This window comes from Catharus ustulatus, chromosome 26 (genome assembly GCF_009819885.2).
Source record: "Catharus ustulatus isolate bCatUst1 chromosome 26, bCatUst1.pri.v2, whole genome shotgun sequence".
Classification (NCBI taxonomy): domain Eukaryota; kingdom Metazoa; phylum Chordata; class Aves; order Passeriformes; family Turdidae; genus Catharus; species Catharus ustulatus.
The window spans coordinates 6035334-6062139 of NC_046246.1; the positions used below are offsets into that span (position 1 = coordinate 6035334).

Sequence of the window (26806 nt, forward strand, 5' to 3'; positions counted from 1 at the left end):
GCAGCAGTTAAACCTCTCTTGGTTCCTTCTTCCCCAGCTGGGACCAAGAGGTTTTCCTTTGCAGCCTGAACCCCTTTCTCAAAGGGGATGAGGGAGGGAATTCCTGCATCCAGGTCCCCTTGGAGAGCCACCATGGGGCTCAGGCCAATCTCATGGCAGCAATGCCCATCCAGGATGCCCTGGCCTGGCCACCTGGTGCTGGTGTGACTCTGGGGGTGTCTTACAGGCCAGATCTGGTGGACATGGAGAGGGTGCAGATCCAGAGTAACCGGGAGAACCTGGAGCAGGCGTTCGAGATCGCCGAGCGCCTGGGGGTCACACGGCTGCTGGATGCTGAAGGTGGGTGCCCAAAGTGACCAGTGCAGGGACATGCCAGCCTCTCTTCCCCTCCCTTTCCTCACTGCCTTCCTGCTTCCCTTCTGGCAGACGTGGATGTGCCCTCTCCAGATGAGAAATCCGTGATAACTTACGTGTCTTCAATCTACGATGCCTTTCCCAAAGTCCCCGAGGGAGGAGAAGGGATCAGCGCCATCGTAAGCACGGCTGGGAGGGTGGGACAGCCCCCTGGGCTTTGGGAAAGGGTTTGTTCCCTGTGGAAGGGGCTCAGAGGGAGGAAGTGTCTGCCCCTGTAAGGCCACAGCATTACCCAGGCTCTGCAGGGAAAAAGCTGAATTTCCAAAGAGCAGCTCCCAAGGAGGATCCTCGTCCTCACTGTGCCTGGGGTGGCATCACAGCAGGGCACAGGATCCACCCCGTGGCACCTCAGTGTCCCTTGTCCCAGCAGCAGTGCTTGCAAAGACTCTCTCACCCCACAGGAGGTGGATTCCAGGTGGCTGGAGTACCAGAGCCGTGTGGAGTCCCTCATCTCGTGGATCAAGCAGCACACGATACTCATGTCAGACAAATCCTTCCCCCAGAACCCTGTAGAGCTAAAGGTGGGTCCTGGACAGGGTCTTGTTGTTGTTTTAATTCCTCACACCATTTGTTGCTTTGTATGCCTGCACCTGAGAGAGAGACCACAGGCATACCGTGATTCTTTCGACCAAAAGCCTTTTATTGTTCTAAACAGGTTTTTTTATAACCTAAATGTTTCTCTCTAAGCTCCTGTGATTGGTCTAAAGTCTCCTCTGCAGCCCAGGCAGGAACCAAATCCTTGTCTGGTTCTGATTCTGTCCTATCCCTGGTCCCTGGAGGGCTGTCTGTCCCACCAAACTGCTTTTCCCCTATTTGACCAATTCTGATATCAGTACAAGCCAACTTGTACTTTGACAATTCCTGATTTCTTTTTTATTAATTTGAAAAAAATTAGAAAATGCAAATATGCAGCTTGTTTTTCGTTATCTTACCTGCAAGAACCCTTTTGCATCTAAGAGGATAAATTGAATTTTAACTAAATTTGTTTTTCTGAGCTGGTGATGGATACCGTATACCTGAGGCTGCAGCACTTCTGTTCAGAAATTATTTGGTCTTTTTAACAACAAGATTATAACTTAAAACTTGTATTAATTTAAAACTTATAATTTAAAACTTATATTATAATTTAAAACTTATATAAAACTTATTATAACTTTAGAACTGTACAAAATTTCAACTTAGCCAAAAACAATAGGGGTGGGTGGTGGCATTCCCCAGGGTGATTCCTGATGAGCCTTTCTCCTCTTTTCTCCTCCCAGGCACTTTATAACCAGTACATACACTTCAAAGAAACTGAAATCCCAGCCAAGGAGCAGGAAAAAGGACAGATAGAGGAGCTCTACAAGCTGCTAGAGGTAAGGATCATCCTGCCTGGTCGGTGGGAATGTTGTGCTTTATTTAGCAAGGCTGAACTGGGCTCAGTTCAGGTTTATTTTGGAATAAACGAAGCAGCGAGCCTGGCTGTAACCCCCAATTAACTCAAGGCAGAGGTGGGAAATGCATTTCTGCTGATGTCCCTGCCAGGTTTGGATCGAATTTGGGCGCATCAAGTTGCCCCAGGGCTACCACCCCAACGATGTGGAGGAGGAGTGGGGCAAGCTGATCATCGAGATGCTGGAGCGCGAGAAGCTCCTGCGGCCGGCGGTGGAGAGGTCGGTGCTGTCCCCACGTCCCCTCTCCTTCCTCTGGCCACAGGGACACTCAAACCCCCTCTCTCACCTCCCTGTGTCATTGCAGGCTGGAATTGCTGCTACAAATTGCTAACAAAATCCAGAATGGTGCTCTGAGCTGTGAAGAAAAGCTCACCCTGGCGAAGAACACGCTACAGGCTGTGAGTGGGGGTTGGGGTTTTTCTCCTTTTGGTTTTATTGATTTGTTTGTTTTCCTGCTCTTCTTTCATGCCCATTCTCTTCTGCCTGGACAGTTTTCCTTTTTTTTCTGCCCTTGAGCCTGTCCCAGAGGTGCTGGAGGGGAGCTGGTGGATGTTTGGGGATGCACAGGCAGGGGAGTACCCCCAAAAATCTATTCTATTTATCTTGAACCCCCCCCAAAATCTATTTTATTTATCTTGAAACCCCCCCAAAATCTATTTTATTTATCTTAAAACCTCCAAAATCTCTTTTATTTATCTTAAAACCTCCAAAATCTATTTTATTTATCCTGAACCCCCCAAAATCTATTTTATTTATCTTGAAATCTCTAAAATCTAATTTATTTATCCTGAACCCCTCCAAAATCTATTTTATTTATCTTAAAACCCCCAAAATCTATTTTATCTATCTTAAAACCCCCAAAATCTATTTTATTTGCCTGGTAGGAAGGACTCAGTGGCAGACCCAGGGTAGGGAGCAGTTTCTGAAGAGATTTTCTTTGTTCTGGGAGAAAGAGATGTTGGTTGAAAGGGTTGGGAGCCAAAAATGGTGATCCCATCCATTCCTGGAAGCTTTCAGTTCATCTCCAGTTGTGTTTTTTTTTCAAGGGGGACTTGGGAGCTGTTTTGTCTCTGGTAGATCTTTTACCAGGACTGGGAAGTGCTGATATCAATCAGTGACCCCTCAGCAGTTCACTCAACCAACAGAGAAAGATCTGTGAGACTTTTCCACAGGAATTTTTATTTCATGGGAAGGGAGTCAGGCAGGAATCCCCAAGGACAAGGGGCAGAGTCACATTTATAGATTCAAGGAGGATTGAAATCACAACCAATAAAAAGTTACACAAAAAACAGCATCCAATCTGAGAAGTTCTAAAGGTGAACTGACCAATTACACAAACTAATTTCTAACCAATTATCTTCCAAAGTGAGAGGAGAGTGACCAAATTCTTAAGGAATTCAGCTCAACCTTGTTATCTAGGAAACTTTATCTGTTAAACTGCGAGGAGCAGACAGCTTGGGGGGGATTGTGTCACCCACCCTGTGTCCCCTGTCCCCTCAGGACGCCGCTCAGCTGGAGTCGGGCCAGGCGGTGCAGTACGAGCACGACGTGGTCGTGTACCTGCAGGAGTGCGAGGGGCTCCTGCGGCAGCTGCAGGTGGACGTGCAGATCCTCAGGGATGAGAACTACTACCAGCTGGAGGAGCTGGTCTTCAGGTGGGCACGGAGGAGCTTCCTCAGGACGTGAATTTTTGGCGGGAAAAAATTTTGGCGGGAAAAGATTTTTGCGGGAAAATTCTTGGCGGGAAAAAATTTTCGGCGGGAACGTTTTGGGTGGGAAATTTTTGCTGTCCCTCAGACAAGGAAATTTTTTGGTGGGAAAGTTTTTTTACCAGGAAAAATTTTGTTGGGAAATTATTTCCGTTTCTCGCACGAAGAATTTTTGGTGGGAAAATTTTTCGTGGAAATTTTTTTACCGTCCCTCAGATGTGGATTTTTTTTTGGTGGGACAAATTTTTGAGGGAATTTTTTTGATGGGAAACTTTTGACGGGAAAATTTTTGGCAGGAAAGTTTTTTTTGCCAGAAATTTTTTTCCTTCTCTCTCTCACACAAAGAATTTTTAGCAGGAAAATTTTTGGCAAGAAATTTTTTGCCAGAAATTTTTTTCCTTCTCCCTCACACAAAGAATTTTTGGCCAGAAAAATTTTGGCCAAAGATTTCCCCCTCACACAAAGATTTTTGGCGGGAAATTTTCCCCCCACACAAAGATTTTTGGCATGAAATTTTTTGGCAGGATTTTTTTTTTTACCATCCCTCAGGCAAGGCATTTTTGGCAGGAAATCATTTTTCCCATCCCTCTCATGAAGAATTTTTGACAGGAAAAACTTGCAGGAAGTGTTTGGGAGCACGTGTCCATCCCCTTGTCCATCCCCTTGCCCATCCCCTTGTCCATCTTGTCCATCTCCTCATCCATCTCCTTGCCCATCCCCTTGTCCATCTTGTCCATCTCCTCATCCATCTCCTTGTCCATCCCCTTGTCCATCTTGCCCATCTTGCCCATCTCCTCATCCATCTCCTCACCCTCTCCCCCCTTGCTCCCCCAGGATCATGAGGCTGCAGGACGAGCTGGTGACTCTGAGGTTGGAGTGCACCAACCTGTACAGGAAAGGACATTTCTCCACCCTGGAGCTGGTGCCCACGTCCACCCTGAGCACCACCCACCTGAAGGGCGAGTCCCTGACCAAGGGGCTCCACACCTCCTCGGCCTCCTGGTTCAGGAAGCCGATGACCAGGACAGAGCTGGTGGCCATCTCCTCCTCTGAAGATGAGGGCAGCCTCCGCTTCGTCTACGAGCTGCTGGCCTGGGTGGAGGAGATGCAGGTGGGAAGCTGCTCCAGCCTTTTCCTGCCTTGATCTGGGAATAATTTTGGTGGTTGTTGGAGCTTGGCAGGGTTGGGGTTTATGGGGGGTTAGTGGCCAGAAGGGAAGAGACACACATACTGATGTGATGCAGGTCTAATTCAACTTTATTGCTTTGTTTGTGCACATTTATAGAGCAGTTTTAATGGTACATTATTGATACTTATGCAAAAACTCTGTACTTTCTAATCTAACATCTTGCTTAGCTGTTATTTGGCATCTTGCTTGCTACATCCATAAACTTTTTCATCTCTGATACACCTTTGTATTTTTTCATTTCTTGTTACATCTCTTAGTACTTTCTCAGCTCTGTATTCCCAGAACTAAAATCTTCTATAATTTCTTAGCTCTGTTTTTTCAAGCTTAAAACCTTTCATGTTTGTGCAGTACAGCTAAGGCCCCAACAGATGTTTTGTAGTTTTTGGAGATCTATCTGGAGCTGGGTTTTCTCTCTTACTGGCCGGTGGGGATCAGAGGAGCATTTCAAAGCAGATCTGTGCTGATGCTGTGCTTGGTCTTACATGGGTGGGAAGCTTGTGTAGGTTGTCCTACACAAAAATATTCCTACACAAAAATTGTCCACAGAAATATTCTGTGGTGGAGCACTGGTTTAGGATCTGCTACCAGGGCTGGGAGGTGTTTGATGCCTCTGGGGTGACCTGGGAGCATTCCTGGTGTCCTTTTGAGAGCAGAATGAGCAGTGCTGACAAAGCCTCGTGGTTTCAGATGAGACTGGAGCGGGCAGAGTGGGGCACTGACCTGCCCAGCGTGGAATCCCAGCTGGAGACCCAGAGGCACATCCATGGCAGCGTGGAGGACCTGGGTTCCAGCGTGAAGGAGGCCAGGATGTATGAGGTATGCTGGGGGACACGGGGCATGGCCCCACAAGGGGACTGAGCAGCTCCTGTGGGTCACATTCCTGGGACAGAGGTGATTTGTAAGGATTTTTTTAAGGATTTTTCCTTTTTCTGAGTTGATGCAGTGCTGCCCTGAGCCACCCTCTCCACCTCCCCTCCCTCATGCAGATTTGGGGATGGGGTTGTGGGTGATGCTGTCCTGTGAGGGGTAACAGGAGCATTTCTCATCCTTCAGGGTAAAATGTCTCCGAATTTCCGCGCCAGCTACACGGAGACGCTGGGCAAGCTGGAAACTCAGTACTGCAAACTGATGGTGAGTGGGCTCCCAGCACTGCCCAGGGAACCTCCAGGGCTGGGGAGAGGGGAAAAAAACATCAGCTACAGAGCAGGGAGGAGGATTCATAAATAATTCTTTGTGTCCAGGAAACGTCGAGCTTCAGGCTGAGGCACCTGCAGAGCTTGCATGGATTTGTGTCCAGGGCCACTGCTGAGCTGATCTGGCTGAATGAGAAGGAGGAGGAGGAGCTGGCCTATGACTGGAGTGACAACAACCCCAACATTGCAGCCAAGAAGAATTATTTCTCTGTGAGTGCTGGGAGGGCAGGTGCTGGTTTTGATCTGCTCTGGAGCTTCAATCCCAACAGATCCCAATTCCTGGGTGCTCCCTCCCAGCTCACTGAGCTTGTTGCTCCTGAGCTGGGCTGATGGAAGCTCTCCTCAGAGCAGAAAGTGAAATGAAAGTGTGTGTTCAATTGAATAGCAATCAAAAAGGCATCAAAAGATGTATTTTTAGCATTATTTTGGAGCTCGAGGCATCTTGAACTAGTGGGGGAGAGGGGGATAAGTCTGAGCCAAAGAGGAAAGTTAATTCCTCTTGAAAGCAGTATAAATAAATTCACATTTTTCCACAATCACACTGTCTGGAGCTGAAGAGGTCCCTGGGCAGGTTTCCAGTACACAGGAGCCAGATTCCCATTGGGAATGGGGCTGGATTGCCTGGAATCCACTGGCACTTCCTTTAGAGCTTCCACACTGTGCTGCTTGGCCACACGGTCTGAGCGAGGTGCCAGGGCTGAGATTTGGACTTTTTTTGCTGTGTCCCTGGTGCAGGAGCTGACAGCAGAGCTGGAGGAGAAGCAGGACATCTTCCATTCCCTGCAGGACACAGCTGAGCTGCTCTCCCTGGAGAACCACCCAGCCAAGCAAACTGTGGAGGTGAGCAGGAGCCTGGGAGAGCTCTGGGGTGCCCAAGGATCAAATCACCTCAGCTGGAATTGGGAGACCTCCTGTGTCACCCCACAGTGCCTCACTGAGTGTTTTATGGTGGCAGGACATCAGTGCAGTGGTGGAGTTTTTAAATTTGGGCAAGTGGCCATTCCCAAATAATCCCCACCTCAAACTGAGACACAAACACAAAGAACACAAGCTTTTCCTGCAGTGAGGTGATGCAGGGAATGGCTTTGGGCTGCTCTGGAGTCATCCAGGCTTCCAGGGACACTGTGGTGCTGAAGCAAAACCTTTTCCATGGGGTAAAAACTGAACTTTTCCTGCCTCAGGCATCGTGGGTGTGTGAGCCACAGGGACACTGAGACAGGGTCTGCCAGCCCCTGTGTCCAAACCCTCCTGGCTGCAGCCAGCTTTTGGTTATTTCTGTCCCTCCTGGCTGTGAATGCCCCTTTTCCAGTGCCCTTTTCTGTGTTTCCCAGGCCTACAGTGCTGCTGTGCACACCCAGTGGCAGTGGATCAAGCAGCTGTGCCTGTGTGTGGAGCAGCACGTGAAGGAGAACGCTGCCTATTTCCAGGTATTTGGGAATCTAATTCCTGCAGTCCCATCCTCTGAATCCCACTCCATGAGCTCCTCACACTGCTGCTGTCCTTGATGGAGAGGGAAGGAGGGATTTGGGATTTCCCTGGGGTAACTCTTGGCTGCTCCCTGGGCATTGCAAGGGGAAAAAATGAATCAACTTCCCTGGGATGATCCTGCCCTTGCAGCCCTACAGCCAGAGCAGCTTCAGGAGCTGCTGGCTGAGCCTTTGGGGTGCTCCTTGCCTGCTATCAGGCTGCTCAGGGGATTTGTCCAGGTTCCTGTGACCCTTTTTTTGCTTTCCCAGTTCTTCAGCGATGCTCGGGAGTCGGAGGCGTACCTGCGGAACCTGCAGGACTCCATCAAAAGGAAATATTCCTGCGACCACAACACGAGCCTGACACGGCTGGAGGACCTGCTGCAGGACTCCATGGTGGGTTCTCCCACACCTCACCACCCTGCTCAGCTCCAGCAGCACTGCCTGGGACACCTCTTGCTTCTCCAGAGGGAACTTTGTCCCCGCGGTTTGGTGGGATGTGGTTTGTGCTCCACCTCGGGCAGGGATTTGCTTTCCCTTGGAGCTGCTGGGTGTGGAGTTGGTCACTGGCATTTAGAGGCACCATCTCTGTGTCCTCAGGGTGAGGAGCAGGCAACCTGTGCTGTCTGTGCCTGATGTGTGAGCTGCTCCTGCCCCAGCCCTGCTGACAAAGGCAGGGCCTGCAGGATGCTCCTGCTGCTGCTGTGGAGCTGGTGGAGCAATGCCTGCTCTTTATCCAGCCCAAATCCTGTGTTAATCCATCCTGCTGGGTGGGGGAGAGCCAGGCCAGCCTGGCTGATCTCTGAACACGTGGCCTGGCTTAGCTGAGCAGAGCAGAGCCCAGGCCGTGGCTCTGTCACCTCCTTCCCTGATTTGGCCTGAAAAAAAAAACCCTAAAAACAACCCCCAAGGAGCAAAGCATCAACTGGTGTTTGACAGCAGGGTCAGGGGAGGATTTGGAGTGCTGAGCTGTGGTGGCAGGGGCAGGAGGTGGCACTGGGGTCACTTGGTGCACAGCAGGGTGTCCCCAGTGGCACTGGGGTGCCCTTACTGGGAGTGCTGGGTGCCTCAGCACTGCCTTCTCTCCTGGGGGATCCCCCCATCCCCTTGGGGTTGTCCTGGCCTGTCTCTGGTGCTGCCAGGACGTGGAGCAGCCAGCCTGGCTCCTGGGGTCTGTGTTGGGAGCCCTGGAACATCAGGAGTGTGGCAGGAACCCTCTGGGGGGAGAGGCTGAGAGTGGCCACAAAGCAGGACTGGGGCAGCTGCCCTGAGCTCAGCTATATTACTCTTTCTTACCTAATAAGTTAAAGTTGTATTTCTTCCAATCATGCTCCCTGGGACAGGCACAGGTAGTTTATTTAATCATTTATCCTTTTTATTTTATTTTTCTTTTTATTATGTTTTTTTAAACCATTAAATTCTCCTCCACTGTCATAGCACACTAACCAACCCCAGAGTACCGAGCATGAGGGAGAACCTTTTCTGGGATCCTTTTTTTTTTAATTTATTTTTTGAAACCTTTTCCACAGCCAGCAGGGGCTGAGCTGTCACTAATCACAGGAGCTGCCAGTGTTGTGATCACACATCTCCAGTGGTGCCAGAGGCTGTTCCAGGGCAGCTTTGCCACCATTCCCCCTGGGTTGGTCCCATCACCAAACCCAGCAGGGATTTGTAGGGATCAGTGACCTCCAGCTGGCAGATTTCTCCCCAGAACCAGAGGCCTGTGTGGTTGCTGCACCCCAATCCCCTTCTCCTGAGATGTTTTATCCCCATAATTCATCATCTCCCATTCCAGCCATTGGTTTAAACACCCCTTCATCGTTTGCTTTAGAGGAGGGAGCATGCTTCCCTGGGCTCTCCTCCAGGCAGATAAACACCCCCAGCTTTGTGCTGGACATTGACCCCTCACACCTCCTGGGACTTTATTTTTTTTTTTTTTGCCCTTTTGAAAGAAAACATTTCCTCATCCTGCCAGCCAGAGAGGCAGAGGTGTGCATGTGGCTTTGCAGGAGTAGCAGGGAGTCCCATCCCATCTCCTGAGCCCTCCTCCCATCCTGCCAGGCCAGCAGGATCCTCCTGACGTGTTTGCTCAGCCCTTGGGGGCCAGCACTGGGGTGGGGATGCCCAGGAGATTCCTCCCCTCAGCATCCTTGAGCATCCCATCCTCCTTGTCCCTGCCAGGATGAGAAGGAGCAGCTGATCCAGTCCAAGAGCTCGGTGGCCAGCCTGGTGGGAAGGTCCAAAAGCATCGTGCAGCTCCGGCCCAGGAACCCAGAGCACGCCCTGAAGGGCACAATCCCCATCAAGGCTGTGTGTGACTACAGGCAGATCGAGGTGAGGGCTGGCAGGGGGTGGGGGCACTGGGGAGGGAGGGCAGGGACAGGGGAGGGACACCCAGAGGGGTTGGTGACATCCAGAGAGGATGGTGGCACTTGGGAAGGGAGGGCAGGGACAAGGCAGTGACACTCAAAGGGGGTTGGTGGCACTTGGAAAACGAAGGCAGGGAGAAGGGAGTGACACCCAGAGGGGTTGGTGACACTTGGAAAAGGAAGGCAGGGACAAGGGAGTGACAACCGGAAGGGGTTGGTGACACTTGGAAGGGAAGGCAGGGACAAAGGAGTGACACTCCGAGGGGATGGTGACACCCAGAGGGGATGGTGGCACTTGGGAAGGGAGGGCAGGGACAAGGGAGGGACACCCACAGGGGATGGTGACACTTGGAAAGGGAGGGCAGGGACAAGGGAGGGACACCCAGAGGGGATGGTGACACCTGGAAAAGGAGGGCAGGGACAAGGGAGGGACACCCAGAGGGGATGGTGACACCCAGAAGGGATGGTGGCACCTGGAAAAGGAGGGCAGAGACAAAGGAGTGACAACCAGAGGGGGTTGGTGACACTTGGAAGGAAAGGCAGGGACAAGGGAGTGACACCCAGAGGGGATGGTGACACCCAGAGAGAATGGTGACACCCAAAGGGGTTGGTGGCACTTGGGGAGGAAGGGCAGAGACAAGGGAGTGACATCCAAAGGGGGTTGGTGGCACCTGGAAAAGGAAGGCAGGGACAAGGGAGGGACAACCAGAGGGGATGGTGACACCCAGAAGGGATGGTGGCACCTGGAAAAGGAAGGCAGGGACAAGGCAGTGACACTTAAAGGGGGTTGGTGGCACTTGGAAAAGGAAGGCAGGGACAAGGGAGTGGCAGAGAGGATGGTGGCACTTGGGGAGGGAGGGCAGGGACAAGGGAGGGACACTCAAAGGGGATGGTAGCACTTGGAAAAGAAAGGCAGGGACAAAGGAGGGACAACCAGAGGTGGATGGTGGCACCTGGAAAGGGAAGGCAGGGACAAGGGAGGGATACCCAGAAGGGGTTGGTGGCACTTGGGGAGGGAGGGCAGGGATAAGGCAGTGACACCCAAAGGGGGTTGGTGGCACTTGGAAACGGAAGGCAGGGACAAGGGAGTGACAACCAGAGGGCATGGTGACACCCAGAAGGGATGGTGGCACTTGGAAAAGAAAGGCAGGGACAAAGGAGTGACACCCAGAGGGGTTGGTGGCACATGGAAAAGAAAGGCAGGGACAAGGCAGTGACACTCAAAGGGGGTTGGTGGCACTTGGAAAGGAAAGGCAGGGACAAGATAAGGAGAGTGACACCCAGAGAGGATGGTGGCACCCGGAAAAGGAATGCAGGGACAAGGGAGTGGCATCCAGAAGGGATGGTGGCACTTGGGGAGGGAGGGCAGGGACAAGGGAGTGACACCCACAGGGGTTTGGTGACACTTGGAAAAGAAAGGCAGGGACAAGGCAGTGACACCCAGAAGGGGTTGTTGGCACTTGAAAAAGGAAGGCAGGGACAAAAGGGTGACACCTCTGCTGGTTCAGGATGAGCACTGTAGGATCTGTCAATGGGAAGCTGACAGGGGGCAGGGAAACAGCAGGGATGTTTTTCCTGGAGCTGATCTCCACGTCTCAGATTTATTCTGGGCAGGAGCTGGAGTCCTTTCTCCTTCCAAGGGGAGTCCTTTCCCCTTCATCAGCCTCAGCCAAACAAGCACGTGGGTGGCAGCCAACTCCCTGCACTTCCTTGTCCCTTCCTCTCCCTGCACGAGCTTGGCACCACTCCAGGCTGTTGCTGGATTAAAACACATCCATCTGTGTATTTTTGGGAGCTGGCTCACCCCCAGGAGAGGGGCTGGCAGCAGGGACAGGGCCCTGCTGCTGGTTTCTGATGGGCTGCTGCTGTTGCAGATCACCATCTGCAGGAATGATGAGTGTGTCCTGGAGGACAATTCCCAGAGGACCAAGTGGAAGGTGATCAGCCCCACGGGGAACGAGGCCATGGTGCCTTCTGTCTGCTTCCTGATCCCCCCACCCAACAAGGAGGCCATTGAGATGGCCAACAGGTAACTTGGTGGCAGCCACAGAGGGATGGGAGGGGACAGATTTGGGGTGGGGATGGAGGAAAAGGAATCCCGTGTGGTTCTGCAGCAGCTTGGAAAATGACAATTTGGGAGGAGGGATCAGTCCCAGTGCTGCCAGGCTGGGATCACTGCATTGATCACTGGAGGATTAGCAGGGTCAGGGCTGGGTTTGCTGGGGTTGATGGATCCTCTCCTTCCCCTTGCAGGGTGGAGCAGCTGTACCAGAAAGTGATGGCTCTCTGGCACCAGCTCCACATGAACACCAAGAGCCTCATCTCCTGGAACTACCTGCGCAAGGACATTGCCCTGGTGCAGAGCTTCAGCATGGAAAAGGTACAGAGGAGCTTCCCTGCCTGCTGCTGGGCTTGTGCTGCTCTCCAGGCTTCTTTCTGGGGCCAAAGAGAGGGCAAAACCAGAGTGCAGGACTGGGGAAGTCAAGGGACAGTGCAGGAAAGGGTCAGAGGTACAGCTGTGGGGAGCAGCAGGGGTAAAGAAACAATTTACACCTTGAAAACTGAGTTTGAATTTACAACTTGAAAACCCGAGTTTGAATTTACACCTTGAAAATCCGAGTTTGAATTTACGCCTTGAAACCTGAGTTTGAATTTACACCTTGAAAATGTGAGTTTGAATTTACACCTTGGAACCTGAGTTCAATTTACACCTTGAAACCTGAGTTTGAATTCACACCTTGAAAATGTGAGTTTGAATTTATACCTTGAAACCTGAGTTTGAATTTACACCTTGAAACCTGAGTTTGGAGGTGCTGTGCAACAGAGTCACAGCTTTTCCCAATAAAAAAAAGCATCAGGAGTTTGCTGCTGCTGAGAGATTGTGGATTGAACATTTCTTTAGGGAGCAAGCACAGCTGGGTCTGATAGAGAGGATTTGCCTTTCCCCCTCTGAATTTTCCTTGGGCAAACGAAGGCGGATCAGCTGCTGTGCAGGAAGTCATTCCTGATGTTTGGATGTGCCACTTTTTTCCACTCACAGCTCAGATCCTTGGCTCAGGGGGAGTGTCAGCAAGCCCTGAAGAGCCTGCAGGGGCACTATGAGGATTTCCTGCAGGACAGCCGTGACTCTGAGCTCTTCTCCGTGTCGGACCGGCTGCGCCTGGAGGAGGAAGTGGAGTCTTCCAAGGAATACATCCGGCAGCTGCTGGAGTCCATGGAGAATGGTGAGCTTCAAAGGGCCTGATGGTTTAACCAGGAGCTGTGGGAACTCATAAACAAAGGATTTATGGGATGGCCTGGTGTTCTTCTTTTGCTGAGCTGGCTGATTGATGGTGTGAGCAGCCTCCCTCCTTATTTCTCCATCTGTCCATCGAGTGTTCGGCTTTTGTCCAGCAGGGTTCCTGCAGAGAGGCCTTGGCTCTGCAGCTTCAGCTGAGCTGCTGAGTCCTGTTCCAATTCAACACTGAGTTCTAGTGCTGGCAGCAGGGATGCACTCCAAGCAAGGAGCTTTTCCTGCATTTATATATATAAATACATGTGCTGGTGGCACTTGTGACACCAGTGAGGTTCGCTGTGGCTGGACTCATTTCCAGAACGAGATGATTTAATTGATGTGGGGATTCCATCAGCTCCTGTTTGGGGCAGATCTTTGCCAGTGGTGCTTGAGCTGCTGTTCTGTGTGTCTGTGGCTTGCAGAGGACAAGGATGAGACCGTGGCCAGGACGTATCTGTCGGAGCTGAAGAACGTCCGCCTGCGGCTGGAGCAGTGCGAGCAGCGGCTGCTGAGCCGCGTGCAGAGCCCGAGCAGCGCCCGTGCAGACGGGGACACCATCCAGGAGAACGCCATCCGCATGGCAGAGCAGGAGGTCAGGCTGCTGCCAGCTGGGCAGGGGAGGGAGGAGATGGATTCACACCCAAAAATAGCTGTAGCTCTTTGTGTGGGTGAAGGGTGCGGGGTTTGAGGGAGTCTGGCTGTGCAGAAGGCAGCAGGAAACCTCAGCAGGTGGGGTCTCCCTGCTGCACTTCCCACCAGCTGCTTTGCCAAGGGCAGTGCTGCCTTTTCCCTGCCTGCCTGGGCTCTGTTTCATGGTGTCTCCTCCCTGTGCAGCGCACGCAGGAGGATCTGCAGCAGCTGCAGTCGGAGCTCCGGGTGCTGTCCGAGCGGTGCTGCAGCTTCCTGGACAAAGCTCCTGCAGGGCCCAGCACGCCCCAGCTGCGCTCAGAGCTGGACTTGGTGGTGAACAAGATGGAGCAGACGCATGGGTTGTCTTCCATCTACCTGGAAAAGTGAGTTGGGATGTGACTCTGTTCCCAAATCCCCTTCTGAGTGTTGCCAGCTCACTAAAGGCCTTGTTCTGTCCCTCCAGTGTCCCTCCATCTGGGGCTTTTCTTTTTGGTCCCTGGTGGTATTTACTAGGACCAGAGAGTGCTAGCATGTAGCTATCTCTCAGAAAAACTCACATTTAGCCAACAGAGAAAGACTGGAGGCCCTACTTGATGAGTTCCACAAGAATCTTTATTTCATGCCAAGGGTGGTCAAGCAGGATTCTCTCAGAATCATATTTATAGGTTCAGGGGGGATTCAAACTACAGCCAATAAAAGTTTATACAAAGAACAGCATCCAATCTAAGTGAGAAGTTCTAAAGGTGAACTGACCAATTACACAAACTAATTTCTAACCAATTATCTTCCAAAGTGTTAGGAGAGTGACCAAATTCTTAAGGAATTTGGCTCAGCCTTGGAATCTAGGAAGCCTTATCTATTATAGCAAGTTCCAGGAGAAGATGGCTTTGGAGGAACTGTATCACCCACATCCATCCATCCTCCTTGTGCTGGGTGTGACTGAATCCATCCCCCTGCAGCCCGTGGTGCAGATCTCTGCCCCTCCTGGGATGTCATGGTGCTGCCTCTGTTTGGTTTCTCAGGTTGAAGACGGTTGATGTCATCATCCGCAACACCCAGGGAGCAGAGTCCCTGGTCAAGGGCTACGAGGTGAAGCTGAGCCAGGAGGAGGCTGTTCCTGCTGACCTGGCAGCCATTCAGACCCACAGGGCAGCGCTGCAGGTTGGTGCTGCTGGTTTGTCAAGCAGCATCCTTCCCTTTTTTTCTGCTGAATTTGGACTGTGGGACATTTTTCTTGGTGCATTCGGGAGGGTTTTGTGCTGCTGATGTGTGTAGAGGAGGTGCTGTGGCTTGTGCTCTGTCTGCTGCTGTAGACAGGACCTGAACCAATCTGGGAGCACATTCCCCTTCATTCCACACCTCCTAAAACCTCCTTTGCAGGTTGAGAAGAGCGGAAAACAAACCCATTGCTCCCTTCACTTTTCACTGACCTGCCGCTGTCTCCTTTTGCAGCAATGGCTCGGGGAGGTGAAGGACAAGGGCTCTGTGTTCTCCACGCTGGAGGAGGAGATGACAAAGGCCAAGGAGGTTGGGGAGCAGCTGTTCAGGCTGAGGCAGGAGCGCAGCATCGACCTGGAGCGCTTCCAGGAGAAGAGCAGCCAGCTGTGGGAGCGCTGGCAGCGCGTCTGCGCCCAGATCGAGACCCGGTGAGACCCCCCTGCCTCCCCTCAGCTCAGAGCTTTCCTGAGCACCTCCTGCTGCTGGTGAAGTTTTTTTTCTTGGGATTCACCCACCCCCATCCTACCTGTGGTGTTTTTTCCTCTCAGCCACACAGAGCTGGAGAGCATCCAGGAGGTGCTGAGCGATTACCGGCAGTGCCACAGCGCCCTGATCCAGTGGATTGAGGAGATCACAGCCCAGCAGGAGCTGATGAAGCCTGGCCAGGCTGAGGACAGCCGGGTGCTGTCGGAGCAGCTCAGCCAGCAAACGGTGAGGCTGCACCTCGTGATGTCTCGTTGCTGTCACTTCTTGTCATGTCTGAGCTTGGGAATGTGAAAGGCAGCAGGGAAGAGGCTGCAGGCCTGAGCTGGGTGTCTGGGAAGGGGAGGAATTCTGCTTGACTCGAGGTGCAGATGAGGTCTTGCATGAAAAATTGGAGAATGTAAAGATTTGAGCCAAAAGTGAAGGGGTGTGAACCAGAATTCTGCTCACGTCCCCATGGCTGGTGTCACAGAATCCCAGAAAGGTTGGGATGGAAGGAATCTCCAATATCCTTCCTCCTGGGACAATTTCCACTATCCCAGGTTGCTCCAAGCCCTGTAAAACCTGGCCTTGAACACTTCTAGGGTTGGAGCATCCACAGCTTCTCTGGGCAACAATCTGTCCTCACAACCATTTTTGCTTTGAATTTTTAAGGCTTTGGCTGCAGAAATTGAGAAAAACCAAGCCAAGCTGGACCAGTGTCAGAAATTCTCCCAGCAATACTCTGCTGCTGTCAAGGTACAGATCCTCCCCCTGCACCTGGGTAGGATGGGCTGGGCAGGAGCAGAGCTGGCAGAGCTTGCAGAGGTCTCACAATCTCCTCATCTCCCCACCTTTGCAGGACTATGAGCTGCAGCTGATGACCTACAGGGCCTTTGTGGAGTCGCAGCAGAAGTCCCCCATGAAGCGCAGGCGGATGCTCTCCTCCTCAGATGCCATCACCCAGGAGGTAGGAACCCACCTCAGCTCAGCAGGGGGAAATTTTGGAGTTTGGGGGGTTCTTCCACACCCAGCAAAACCACCCAGCAGCCTCTGTGAAACGAGCTCCTTTCTGCTGAACTCTCCTGTACAAATAAAGTTTCCACCCTCGCTGTTTTTTCCAATAGCCAGAGAGGATGGCTTAGTGCCCTAAGCACCAGGTATGCCATACCCAGACTCCTGGGAACCCCTGGGTCAAATCCAGCTCAGCCCTCCAGCCTTGTGAGGTAAATAACCAGAGCACCATGCAGTGTTGCTGTGTGTGCATCTTGGGGATGAGAACCTTTCAGGGCCCCTAAAGGAGCTCCTGTCTGCTCTGTGTGGATATTAAAGACCCTGGTAGCCCTGTGTAAGAGTTGAGCACCCGCCCCAGTGTCCGTGGCCGGAGTTTCCCCTCGCTCCAGTGTCGTGCAGCATGCCTTGTGTGGCCACCACCCTCCCCAGCAGAATCCCATTGGTGCCATCCCAGCTCTGCCAGGTCCCCAAACCACAGGTGCCACCTCCATCTCATGTCCTGTGAAGGGTGGATCTGCCAGCAGCACTGATTCTCCCTTTTCCCTGTGTTTTCTGTGTGTCCTGTGGCAGTTCATGGATTTGAGGACTCGCTACACGGCGCTGGTGACTCTGACCACGCAGCACGTCAAGTACATCAGCGACGCGCTGCGGCGGCTGGAGGAGGAGGAGGTGAGGCTGTGCCACACACCTGGGCTCTGTCCCCACATTCCCTGCATCCCTGAGGGTGCCTGGCCCTTGCTCCCCCTTTGGAGATGCCCTTTTTTGATATTTGGTTGTCTTCCTCCCTTTTTGCAGAAAGTGGTGGAGGAGGAGAAGCAGGAGCACGTGGACAAGGTGAAGGAGCTGCTGGGCTGGGCCCTGGGCTTGAAGCAGAGTGTGCAGGGCAGGACAGCTGCTGCTGGGAGCAGAGAGCTGGGAGACATTGAGAAATCCATCTCAGAGCAGCAGGTAAAGCTGGAGTGACACCAGACCCTGAGGTTTAACTTCTGCTCTTTTTACACTGCTGCATTAAGCTGCTTTCTTTCTTTTTTTATGTTTTTTTCCAGGCCCTGAATGAGGAGCTGACTGCAAAGAAGGAACAGGTCTCTGAGGCCATCAAAACTTCCCAAATCTTCCTGGCCAAACACAGCCACAAGTGAGTGTGACCCAGGGAGAGATCAGGGGCTGGAGATGAGATTCCTCAGAGCTGGATCCAGTGCCTGGCTCAAGTTAAAAACAACGAGCTGCACACAGCAGTGATGTTCTTTATTGTCTGCAGTGAGATCTGTGAAAAGTGCAACCCATTTATGCTGTGGGACAATATTAATCCCCTTTAGTTGAGATGCAGCCCTGTATATTTAGGGATTTTGTTGTTGCCATGCAGCTCAGCCTTTGCTCAGTTATCCTGGCAGGTTTTAGCTGAGCTGGGCAGAGGGAAGAACTCATGGCTTTGGCCTTTTCCTGTAATTCTGAGAGATTTCCCCTTCCCCTTGCAGGCTTTCCCAACCAGAAAAGGACCAGATTTCTTCTCAGATTGGTGCTCTGAAAGAAACCTACCAAGCTCTCTGCAGCAACTCCTCCGAGCAGCTCCAGCAGCTCCAGAGCCAGCTGGCTCAGGAGACAGAGCACAAGGTACTGCCCAGCCCTGCTCACTGCTCAGGGCATGGAAAATATTTCATTTTGTTGTGTGTCTGGTGGCCACTGGCCACTCACAGCCTGTTACTTGCACGTGGTTGCCCTCCCTTCTCTCCTGTTCACCCAAAACATCTGGAGGCCAAGCAGGAGCTGTTTTCCATGGCAGAGTTGTCCTTTGGTTGCCATCAGGGCTTGGTGAGCAGGGTGGAATTGTGCCCTGGAATTGGTGCCCTTGAGGAAATCTGTGTCCTCTGAGGGCTGTAACCTCAGAGGGCTCAGCCCCACAGGCTGGGCTGCAGGGAGGTGGCACTCAGGTGGCACTCAGGTGACACTCAGGTGGCACTCAGGTGGCACTCAGAGATCTCAGCCAAGAGTTTGGCTGAACCAGCTCTTCCCTGTGCATTGTCCAGCCCCTCAGCTGACCTGGGAGACCTTCAGGACTCATTCCCTGCTCACCTCCCCCAGCCCCATCCTTGCAGGGAGGGCTGGAAGCGCGTCCTTATCGCCTCTGTCATTCACAGATTCGTGTGCGTGTTCTCTCAGTGTTTATTCATGTGTCAATGGATATTTTTGTGTGTTTGCTTGCTGCCTCCCTGTACCCTGAAGCAACAGCCCGCTCACATCTGGCTGTGAGATGCAGGATTTGGCTCTTGGGTCTGTGAGTGAAGCCCTGTTCAAGCCACTCATGGGGAGAAGGTGGCAGAGCTGCTTTTTTGGAGATCTGCCTGTCCAGCTTTCACCTAAATATGCAGTGTTTTGCACCAAACTGGACTTTACAGCACATTCCAGGTGTTTCAGAGCAGGAAATTATTTATGTTATTTATTTTATTTATTTTATTTATTTTATTTATTTTATTTATTTTATTTGTTTTATTTGTTTTATTTATTTTATTTATTTTATTGCAACCCTTTAGCCCCTGTGCTGGCAGCACAGTCGTTTTGTTGAGCCACCACAGATTTGGTGCAGCCTCCCTGTGGAATGGATGATTTTTTCCTTTCCCTTTCCCTCCCTTTTGGTCAGGAAAATTATTTTAGAGCAAAAGCCTTCTCCAGGGCTTGTCAAGCTGTTTTTTTGGGCTTTGGGGCTGGAACAGTTTTCACTCACACACTCAACGAAGCCCAGACAGCAAAACAAGAGATGGCAGCGGGGCTTCACCTTAAATCCCCGTCTGCAAAACCATCCCTGCAGCTCTGGTGCGGAGCCATTGCTTCACTGTAGAGGGAGCATGAAGAACTCTTTAACATTTGCTTGCTGGAAACATCCAACTGTCAGAAAGAAGTTACAAAAGACCAAAAAAAAAAAAAAAATTGCAGAGCAGAACGCGCTAAATTGAGCATGATGTGTCCCTGTACGGTTTGTGTTTCATGTCAACTGTTTTTAAGATTAACTGACATCCTTGCTTACAAGTTTAACTAACCCCCCTGGGATTTAAACAAACAAAACACACAAAAGGGAAAGAGGACGGACCTGTGTGTGGGGTTCTTTTTGCAAAACAAAAGTCGCATGCTGGACGCTAACCCCAAGCTTTACACTGTGTGTGATACGGCTGAACTGCTCCATAAGGCTCTGTCTTTAACTGCTCAAGGCACACCCTGCAAGTCGGTAAGTAAAAGCCTTTTACTCCCCTCCCTCCCATCCATCTCCTTTTTTTTACCTTTCTCTTTTGTTTCCCCCCCTCTTTTCTCTCTTCTCTGTCTTTTCGCGCCTTGTTCATCTCTGAGTCTGGTGATGGTGGTGGAGAGCTTGGGTTGTCCCTGGAGGTTCCTCCTGTCCCCACAGCAGGGTGTTGGGATGCAAAAGGAATTAATTCCATAGTCCTGATTCCCTCCTTGCCATCCCCACAAAAATCTTGGGGCCAGCCTTGTTCCCAACCTGGGAGAAACCCAAATACACTCAATTATTGCCCTCCCTGTGGGGTTAGCAGCAGGAAAAACCCCTCCAAAAACACCACAGTAGCTGGTGTGGTCCCAATCTGTCACTGTTCCCATGCTGGGACCTCCAACTCGTTCCATTTCTCCCCTGGCCTTGTCTGAGGAGCAGCTTGGAGGTGCTGGAGTGGGCACAGCAGGGCTGTGGTTGTGCCTGGGGAGCTGCTCCTGCTCCTGCCCTGATGAGCTGCTCCATGGGGGGCTCTGTGGTGTCCCCCATCCATCCTGGCACTTGGGATTTGCTTGGGGAGTGCAGGATTTTCAGGAATCAACATGGGAGAGGTTCCTCTGGACCCCAGAGTGGTGCTTTTCTTCCCCATGAGTGCACAGTGTTGGCTTTACTTTTTGAAGCTGGAGTTGTTGAAGGGTTTTGTTGTGCTTGGTCTCCTGCCCTCTTTTCTGTGGAGCATTAGGAATGATTCTGAGTTTTGGTGCTTGCTGCTTTGCTGTGTTGCTGGTGGTGGATATTGGAAGCATCTTGGTGCTGCCCTGGTGATGGACTGGATTTCAAACACTTTAGGACTTTCTAGCCTGTTTGGGGATTTTAAGTTTTTTTTTTTAACTGAAACCTCCCTGAAACTCATGAAATGCTGGATTTTGATTTAATTCTTCTCCTTCTCTTTCTGTTCCAGGGCAGCGAAGCCGTGGCAGGAGTGATCGATCTTGGCACAGTAGAAATATTCCCAGTCTTTGGTGCCATGCAGAGAGGTCTGATAGATCAGGACACTGGCCTGGCCCTCTTGGAGGCCCAGGTGATCACCTCTGACTTAGTTGTCCCAGAAACCAGTGAGAAACTCTCCTTGGAGAAAGCTCTGGCAAGAAACATCATTGATCCCAGGGCATTCCAGGTGCTGCAGGAACTGAAGGATGCTCTCCAGCAGGTGCAAGAAGTCAGATGTGAAGGGAGGCAGCTCCTCCCCATCGTTGCTGCCATAGAAGAAGGCAGGATCAGTGAGAACATCGGGCTAAAAATTCTTGAGGCTGAGCTCGCCACTGGGGGCTTTAAAATCCAGCAGGGCAGAATCAGCATGGAAACAGCAGTGCAAGAAAAGCTCCTTCCCCCCCAGCTTCACTCCAGGCTCCTCTCCCACCTGGAAGGTGCCAAGGATTTGATTGACCCCAACACTGCAGAGAAGATCAGCCTGCCTGAGCTCCTGGAGAGGTGCATCATCCACCAGGAGACTGGGCTGAGGCTGCTCCCAGTCAGGCAGCTGGCGGGTGGGATGGTGAGCTTGGGCTCGGGCAGGGAGGTGAGCGTCTTCCGTGCAGTGCAGGAGGGGCTGATAGACAGGCAGGTGACCCTCAGGTTGCTGGAATGCCAGCTCTGTGCTGGTGGCATCATTGACCCCAGGACAGGACACAGGCTGAGCGTGGATGAGGCTGTCAGGCAGGATTTGCTGGAGCAGGATTTGGGCTGCACGCTCCTGATCCGGCAGCTCCGGACAGGGGGGATCGTGGACACGGCCACGGGACGGAGGCTGACCATGGATGAAGCCCTGAGGAAGGGGTTGGTGGCTCCAAAAACTGCACTGCTGGTCCTGGAATCCCTGCAGTCCTTCATGGGGCTGCTGTGGCCAGAGACAGGGGAGATCATCCCCGTTGCAGATGCTTTGGAGCAGGGGATCCTCCCCACGGAGCTGATTCGGGAGATTCTCAGCAAGAGGCAGCTCCTCCGGGCTGTGTTCATCCCAGAAACCACAGAGGTGCTGTCCTGGCAGCAGGCAGTGGAGCAGGGCATCCTGGAGAGGGAGGTGGTGAAGAAGCTGAGCTCAACATCCATTCCTGATGCCATGGCCAGCGTGCAGCTCTCTGGATCTCCAAGCAGGCACAGCCTGAGCTCCCCTGGAAGGAGCCCCCCAGGTCAGGAGGAGCCTCTGCTGAGCAGTGATGATGAAAGGCTGATGTTCCACCTGATGGCCCACAGCTACATCAACATCCACGATGGCCACAAGGTGCTCTTGGTGGATGCAGAGCTGAACAATCTCACTAAAGCTCTCATCCAAAGCCAAGAAAATGGATCCTGTGCACAGGAGTTGGAAGGTTTTGAGGAGACAGAGGAGCCCACAGCTCTTGAAAGTGAACCTTGCAATGGTTTGGCTTTGCAGAGGCTGGAGCTTCAATTTGCGCCTTCAAAAGGTGAAAGTGAGAAGGTTCTGCCACCCAGAAGTGCTTTGGAGAATGGGGAGGTGGTGATGGGAGCTGAAAGTCTCCTCTTGGAGGATGCAGAGGATTTCCTGCAGATAGAAGAGCACGAGCAGGTCTCCACTGAACAGGAGATTGTCAGGAGTGAAACTGGTGCTGATTTTGGGAGAGAACAGATCACTTTTACAACCATGGATAAACATCAGGAAAAATTATTGATGCCAGAACCTCCCAGTGACCTTGATAGTGGATTAATCAGAGAAACAGAGGAAATGATGATTGAGGCAGAAGAGTCCAAGCCTGCTGCAGAAGATGGAGTGGAAGGTCCTGAATATCAGAAGAGGGCATTGGAAAGTGGGGCAGGGGTTGTGAAAAGCGAAATCTGCATAACAATGGGTGTTCCAGAAAGTAGAGACAGACTGAAAATTGTGGCAGAGGAGTCTCAGGGCGTGAGGGAACCTGAAGGAGAGGCAGAGGTTTATTTGCTGAAGGAGGAAACAGTTGAAAATGGTGTGCTGGGAGGAGAGGAGCTCGTGCTCCCTGCAGGTGGAGAGGCAGAGAGGCAGAGCAGGGACATGGGAACGGTGCTGGAAGTGGAAGAAGGAGAGAAGGAAGAAGTGCTGAGAAGTGAGAAATTAGGTGATGAGGAGCCATCCCTGCCAGCCCCTGAGGAGCAGGGAGCAGAGGACACTTTGGAAAAGCTCCTGCAGCAGCTCCAAAGGGGTGGCATCACCCAGGAGCAGACGGGCAGGACGCTGCTGCTGGACCAGGCAGTGACCGCTGGAGCCGTGTCCGGCCACACGGCCGTCAAACTCATGGAGAGGATGAAAATGTTCAGTGGCTTCTTTGACTCTCAGGTGTGCGAGCCCTTGACCACTGAGGATGTGATTGAAGAAGGTCTGATGGATGAGAAGCTGCTCCAGAAGGTTCTGGAGTCTGACAAAGCCATAAGTGGTGTCCTTGACCCAGGCAATAATTTTGTCTACTCCGTCAAGGACGCTGCTGCCGTTGGCCTCCTGGACAAGGAGACAGCCATGAGGATCTTGGAAGGGCAGGTGGTTACTGGGGGGATTGTTGACTTGAAAAGGGGCAAAAAGGTGTCAGTGACTTTGGCTTCAAATCTGGGCCTCATAGAGCCAGCGAGTCAGGCAGAGCTGGTCAAGCTGGAGAAGGCTTCCAAGGGGAAAGGCACAGATGAGGAGACCAGGCAGAAGCTCATTAATTTACAGGCTGAGACCAGTGGGATTGTGGATCCTGAATCCAAACAGCCTTTGACTGTGGCAGAGTCTGTTGAGAAAGGGCTCCTGGAGAAGGAAAAAGCTTTTCAGCTCCTGGCCAAGCAGGTTGCTGATGGAGGAATCATCCATCACGTGTCTGGGATGAGGCTCTCGGTGGACAACGCCATGAAACATGGTTTGGTCAGTCCAGATCTGTGCAAGGAGCTCAGGAAAGCTGAAAGTGTGGTCCTGCAGGAATTTGTCCATCCAGCTACAAAGGAGAAGCTGCCCTTGGCCCAGGCAGTGTCACTGGGGCTGCTTAGCCCAGAATTCCAGAGGAAAGTGCAGGAAATCCAGGCTGAGAGTGGCAGCATCCTTGATCCAGCTTCTGGCCAGAGACTGGCACTGAGTCAAGCAGTGCAGGAGGGCCTGGTGCCCCAGCAGGTGGTGGAGAAAGCTCTGTCATCTCCAGAAATGAGACAGGGAATTGTAGACCCCGAGAGCTGCACGATCCTTCCCTACTCAGAGTTCCTGAAGAAATGCAAAATCGACATCGAGTCCGGCCAGAGGTACCTGGAGGTCCATCCCTTCCAGGCCATCAGGGATGAGGTGACAGGGACCAAACTGCCCTGTGCTGAGGCAGTGAGGCTGGGGAAGCTGGACCCCTTGCCCACCCTGAGGCTGCTGCAGGCACAGGCAGATGCTGGAGGGGTGGTGGAGGGCACTGTCAGCAAGAGGCTGTCCCTGAGGGCAGCAGTGGAGCAGGGGATGCTGGATGAGGCCATGGCCAAAGTCATCGCCACCAACCAGCTCAGGGCTGGGGGAATTGTTGATGGCCCCAGTGGGAAAAGGTTGACTGTGAAGGAAGCTGTTGGAAAAGGACTGATCAGCCAAAAATTAGCTGCAGGGCTTCGGGATGTGCAAGTGTCCGAAGAGAAAGTCGGTTCTGAGGTCAGCAAAGTAGAAAAAATTCAACTTTCACAGGAAAAAATGGAAAAATTCTCTCCAAAAGAGGAAGGTGTCATCCTCCCTGCCAGGTCTGATGGTGCTGAGCCCAAAGCTCAGCCTGAAGCTGTGAGCTATGACACTGCCACTGAGAAACCCCCCAAAGCACGCAGAGAAAGGAAATTAAAACCCCAGGAAGCTTCAGAGGGTGGTGCCCATCCCCAAGATGAACTTCATCATCTTCATCATCCCCAGGCAAAGACTGGGGTGGCTCCAGAGCTCCCCTCAGTGCTGGGGACAGCATCTCTCCCTGAAGAAAAAGGGATCCCAAAAAGCTCCCAAGAGAGAGCAGCCCAGAGGAAGGAATTGAGGGAAAAAGTGGAGGGAGGAGCAGAGAAAGTAGAGAGATTGAGTTTGGAGAAGGAGGAGTTGTTCTTGGGCACGGAGATGCTTCACAGGGAGGAGGATGGTGAGGAGAGGAGGAAGAGGAGAGGGTTTGAAGGTGCAGAGGGAGTTGTGGCAGGTGGAGAAGGTGCAGTGGTGACTTCTGGGCGAGGAGAAAGAGTGACCAGAGTGGTGCAGGAGACACCAGCCCCGAGGGAATCTGTCAGTGAGGGCCCAGGGAAGGGAGGGATGGGTCCTGCAGAACCCATTGGTGTTCCTGTGGAGCCTGCAGGGGATGAGCTGGCAGGGAAAAGAGCTGTCAAACACACAGAGAGAGAAACCTCTCACACAGGAGTTCCCATTGATCAGGGAAAAACAAGGGAAACGGAGCTAAAACCTGGCCAGAAACAGAAAAGCAAGAAAAAGAAAGCAAAGCAGGGCAGCATTCCAGGAGAGAGCACTCAGCCAGAGAAACCTCCTGCAGAAAAGCAGCTCCTTCCTTCTCTGGTTTCCCATGAAATTCCAAGGAAGAAGGGTGAGGAGGAGCACTTTGTCTCCAGGGTGCCAGAGCCAGGACATGAATCCAGCATCCAGACTGCTGCTGGGCTGGCAGGAGACACAGCCAAGCACGAGGGTGGGGAAGGAAAGAAAATTCCTGGGAAGGAAACCCCTGGAGAGGATCAGGTGTTCCCTGTGCCTGCAGAAGCTGCAGAGGTGCTGAAAGGTGGGATCAAGGATGGTGAGGATTCCTTGGAGAAGGAAAGGATGGCTCAGGAAGACACCAGGGTGGAAACCACCCAGGAGCTGCCCCACGACTTAATTATCAGAGAGGAACCCACAGAAACCTCCCCAATCCTGGAGCCTGGAGAGGAGAAACAGCAGGAGCAAAGAGCTGAGCTCAGAGCAGACCAAGGAGCTCCTGTTCCCCCAAAATCTCAAGAAGAAACCCCCCAGGAGAGGAGCAAGCAGCAAGCAGGAGATCGGGGTTTGCTCTTACCTGTGATCGTGGAGGGCGAGCTGCTGGAAACCTCCAGGGAATCCACGAGACCTGCCCAGGTCAGTGAATATTTTTTGTTGTTTTGGCAGTTTTTTTCTGAGCTATTTGTGGATGTTTGGTGCTAAATGTGTCTGAGAGCTCGGCACAGAGGGCAGCTGGAGCATGGGGAGTGGATGCTGCAGTGGATTTGGTGATGTACAACTGGAAACACTCAGGGTTCCTTTTGCTGGAGCATTGCTGCTAAATGACTAACAAGTAGAACTCTTTTTGGCACTTCTGTTGCAACACCAAGAGATCTCTTGCCATTTTTATGTTGGAAAAAGAACCATGTGCTTTGTTTTTCCTGTAGTAAATCTTGTAGATAAGGCAGGCAAGTGCTAAGTCCATGAGCGGGAACGTTATCAACAAATTTCTCCTTAAAAAAAAAAAAAAAAAAATTATGTTTTTTATAACACTTTGTCTCCTTTTCTGCCTGAGTTTGAAGCTTTGATTTCCTGTCTGACTCTGCAGATCAAGTTCAGCAAGAAGATGTGTCTGGAGCACGACCAGAGGCTGATCTCTTATCTCTCCATGCTCCGAGATATCGAGATGAGAATCAAACGGGTGCAGCCAGCAGAGCAGAATTTGGCAGCCCTGCACGACCTGAGGCAGCAAGCAGAGGTGAGTGAGTCTGGGCCAGGCTTTTCTCCCTCTCCCCAGCTTCCTGCACAGCCCTCCCTGCTTTGGGAGTTTTGTCTCAGGTTTAACAGGATTTTATATCAAACCTCATCCCTCCTTCTGACCCATCCACCTTCTCCTCCCTGCTCTGACATGAATTTTACAGCCTGGAGAAAGGCAGGAGAGTGCTGGCAGCTGAGCAGGGCTGGAGGGTGGTGATGAATCTTTCCAGACTCAGTTTTTGGAGCTGCTTCTCCACAACCCCTGCTGGGTTTTGGCAGCAGGGAGGTGAAGTCACCCTGTCCTAGACATAACGCTGCTGTGTTTGTCTCAGGCCCTGGGCTCTGAGCTGCAGGAGCTGAGCTTCCCAGTGAATCAGGAGCTGGATGCTGTGCAGAGGATTGTGGCCAACCCCCCTGAAGAAGTCCCTGAGCAGTTACTGAAGGCTTTGGAGAAGGATGCCAAGAACCTGCAGAAGTCTCTGAGCTCTGCAAGTGAAATCCTGCAGTCCCGGCTGCAAAACCTCCGTGGGGCAGCAGAAGCTGAGAAG

At 52.1% G+C, this 26806-nt stretch overlaps 1 protein-coding gene across 28 annotated transcripts in view; it reads left to right on the forward strand.

Moving 5' to 3' along the window:
• MACF1 (microtubule actin crosslinking factor 1) overlaps positions 1-26806 on the forward strand; it is a 151688-nt gene that overhangs the window by 46418 nt on the left and 78464 nt on the right. For 19 of the 28 annotated variants that reach the window (XM_033080489.2, XM_033080495.2, XM_033080492.2 and 16 more), the window contains 33 exons: positions 227-339; positions 427-533; positions 816-935; positions 1674-1769; positions 1939-2066; positions 2152-2245; positions 3348-3502; positions 4391-4667; positions 5433-5561; positions 5799-5876; positions 5987-6148; positions 6674-6778; positions 7270-7365; positions 7675-7800; positions 8748-8753; positions 9586-9738; positions 11648-11802; positions 12027-12153; positions 12814-12997; positions 13470-13639; positions 13882-14060; positions 14700-14838; positions 15130-15323; positions 15444-15606; positions 16033-16116; positions 16220-16327; positions 16942-17040; positions 17167-17319; positions 17418-17506; positions 17847-17982; positions 20547-25658; positions 26110-26259; positions 26591-26806. In XM_033080489.2, the coding sequence (XP_032936380.1) occupies positions 227-339; positions 427-533; positions 816-935; positions 1674-1769; positions 1939-2066; positions 2152-2245; positions 3348-3502; positions 4391-4667; positions 5433-5561; positions 5799-5876; positions 5987-6148; positions 6674-6778; positions 7270-7365; positions 7675-7800; positions 8748-8753; positions 9586-9738; positions 11648-11802; positions 12027-12153; positions 12814-12997; positions 13470-13639; positions 13882-14060; positions 14700-14838; positions 15130-15323; positions 15444-15606; positions 16033-16116; positions 16220-16327; positions 16942-17040; positions 17167-17319; positions 17418-17506; positions 17847-17982; positions 20547-25658; positions 26110-26259; positions 26591-26806 (9403 nt within the window). The remainder of the gene's footprint in view (positions 1-226; positions 340-426; positions 534-815; positions 936-1673; positions 1770-1938; positions 2067-2151; positions 2246-3347; positions 3503-4390; positions 4668-5432; positions 5562-5798; positions 5877-5986; positions 6149-6673; positions 6779-7269; positions 7366-7674; positions 7801-8747; positions 8754-9585; positions 9739-11647; positions 11803-12026; positions 12154-12813; positions 12998-13469; positions 13640-13881; positions 14061-14699; positions 14839-15129; positions 15324-15443; positions 15607-16032; positions 16117-16219; positions 16328-16941; positions 17041-17166; positions 17320-17417; positions 17507-17846; positions 17983-20546; positions 25659-26109; positions 26260-26590) is intronic. The other 9 variants (XM_033080486.2, XM_033080494.2, XM_033080502.2 and 6 more) reach the window with 3 other exon arrangements.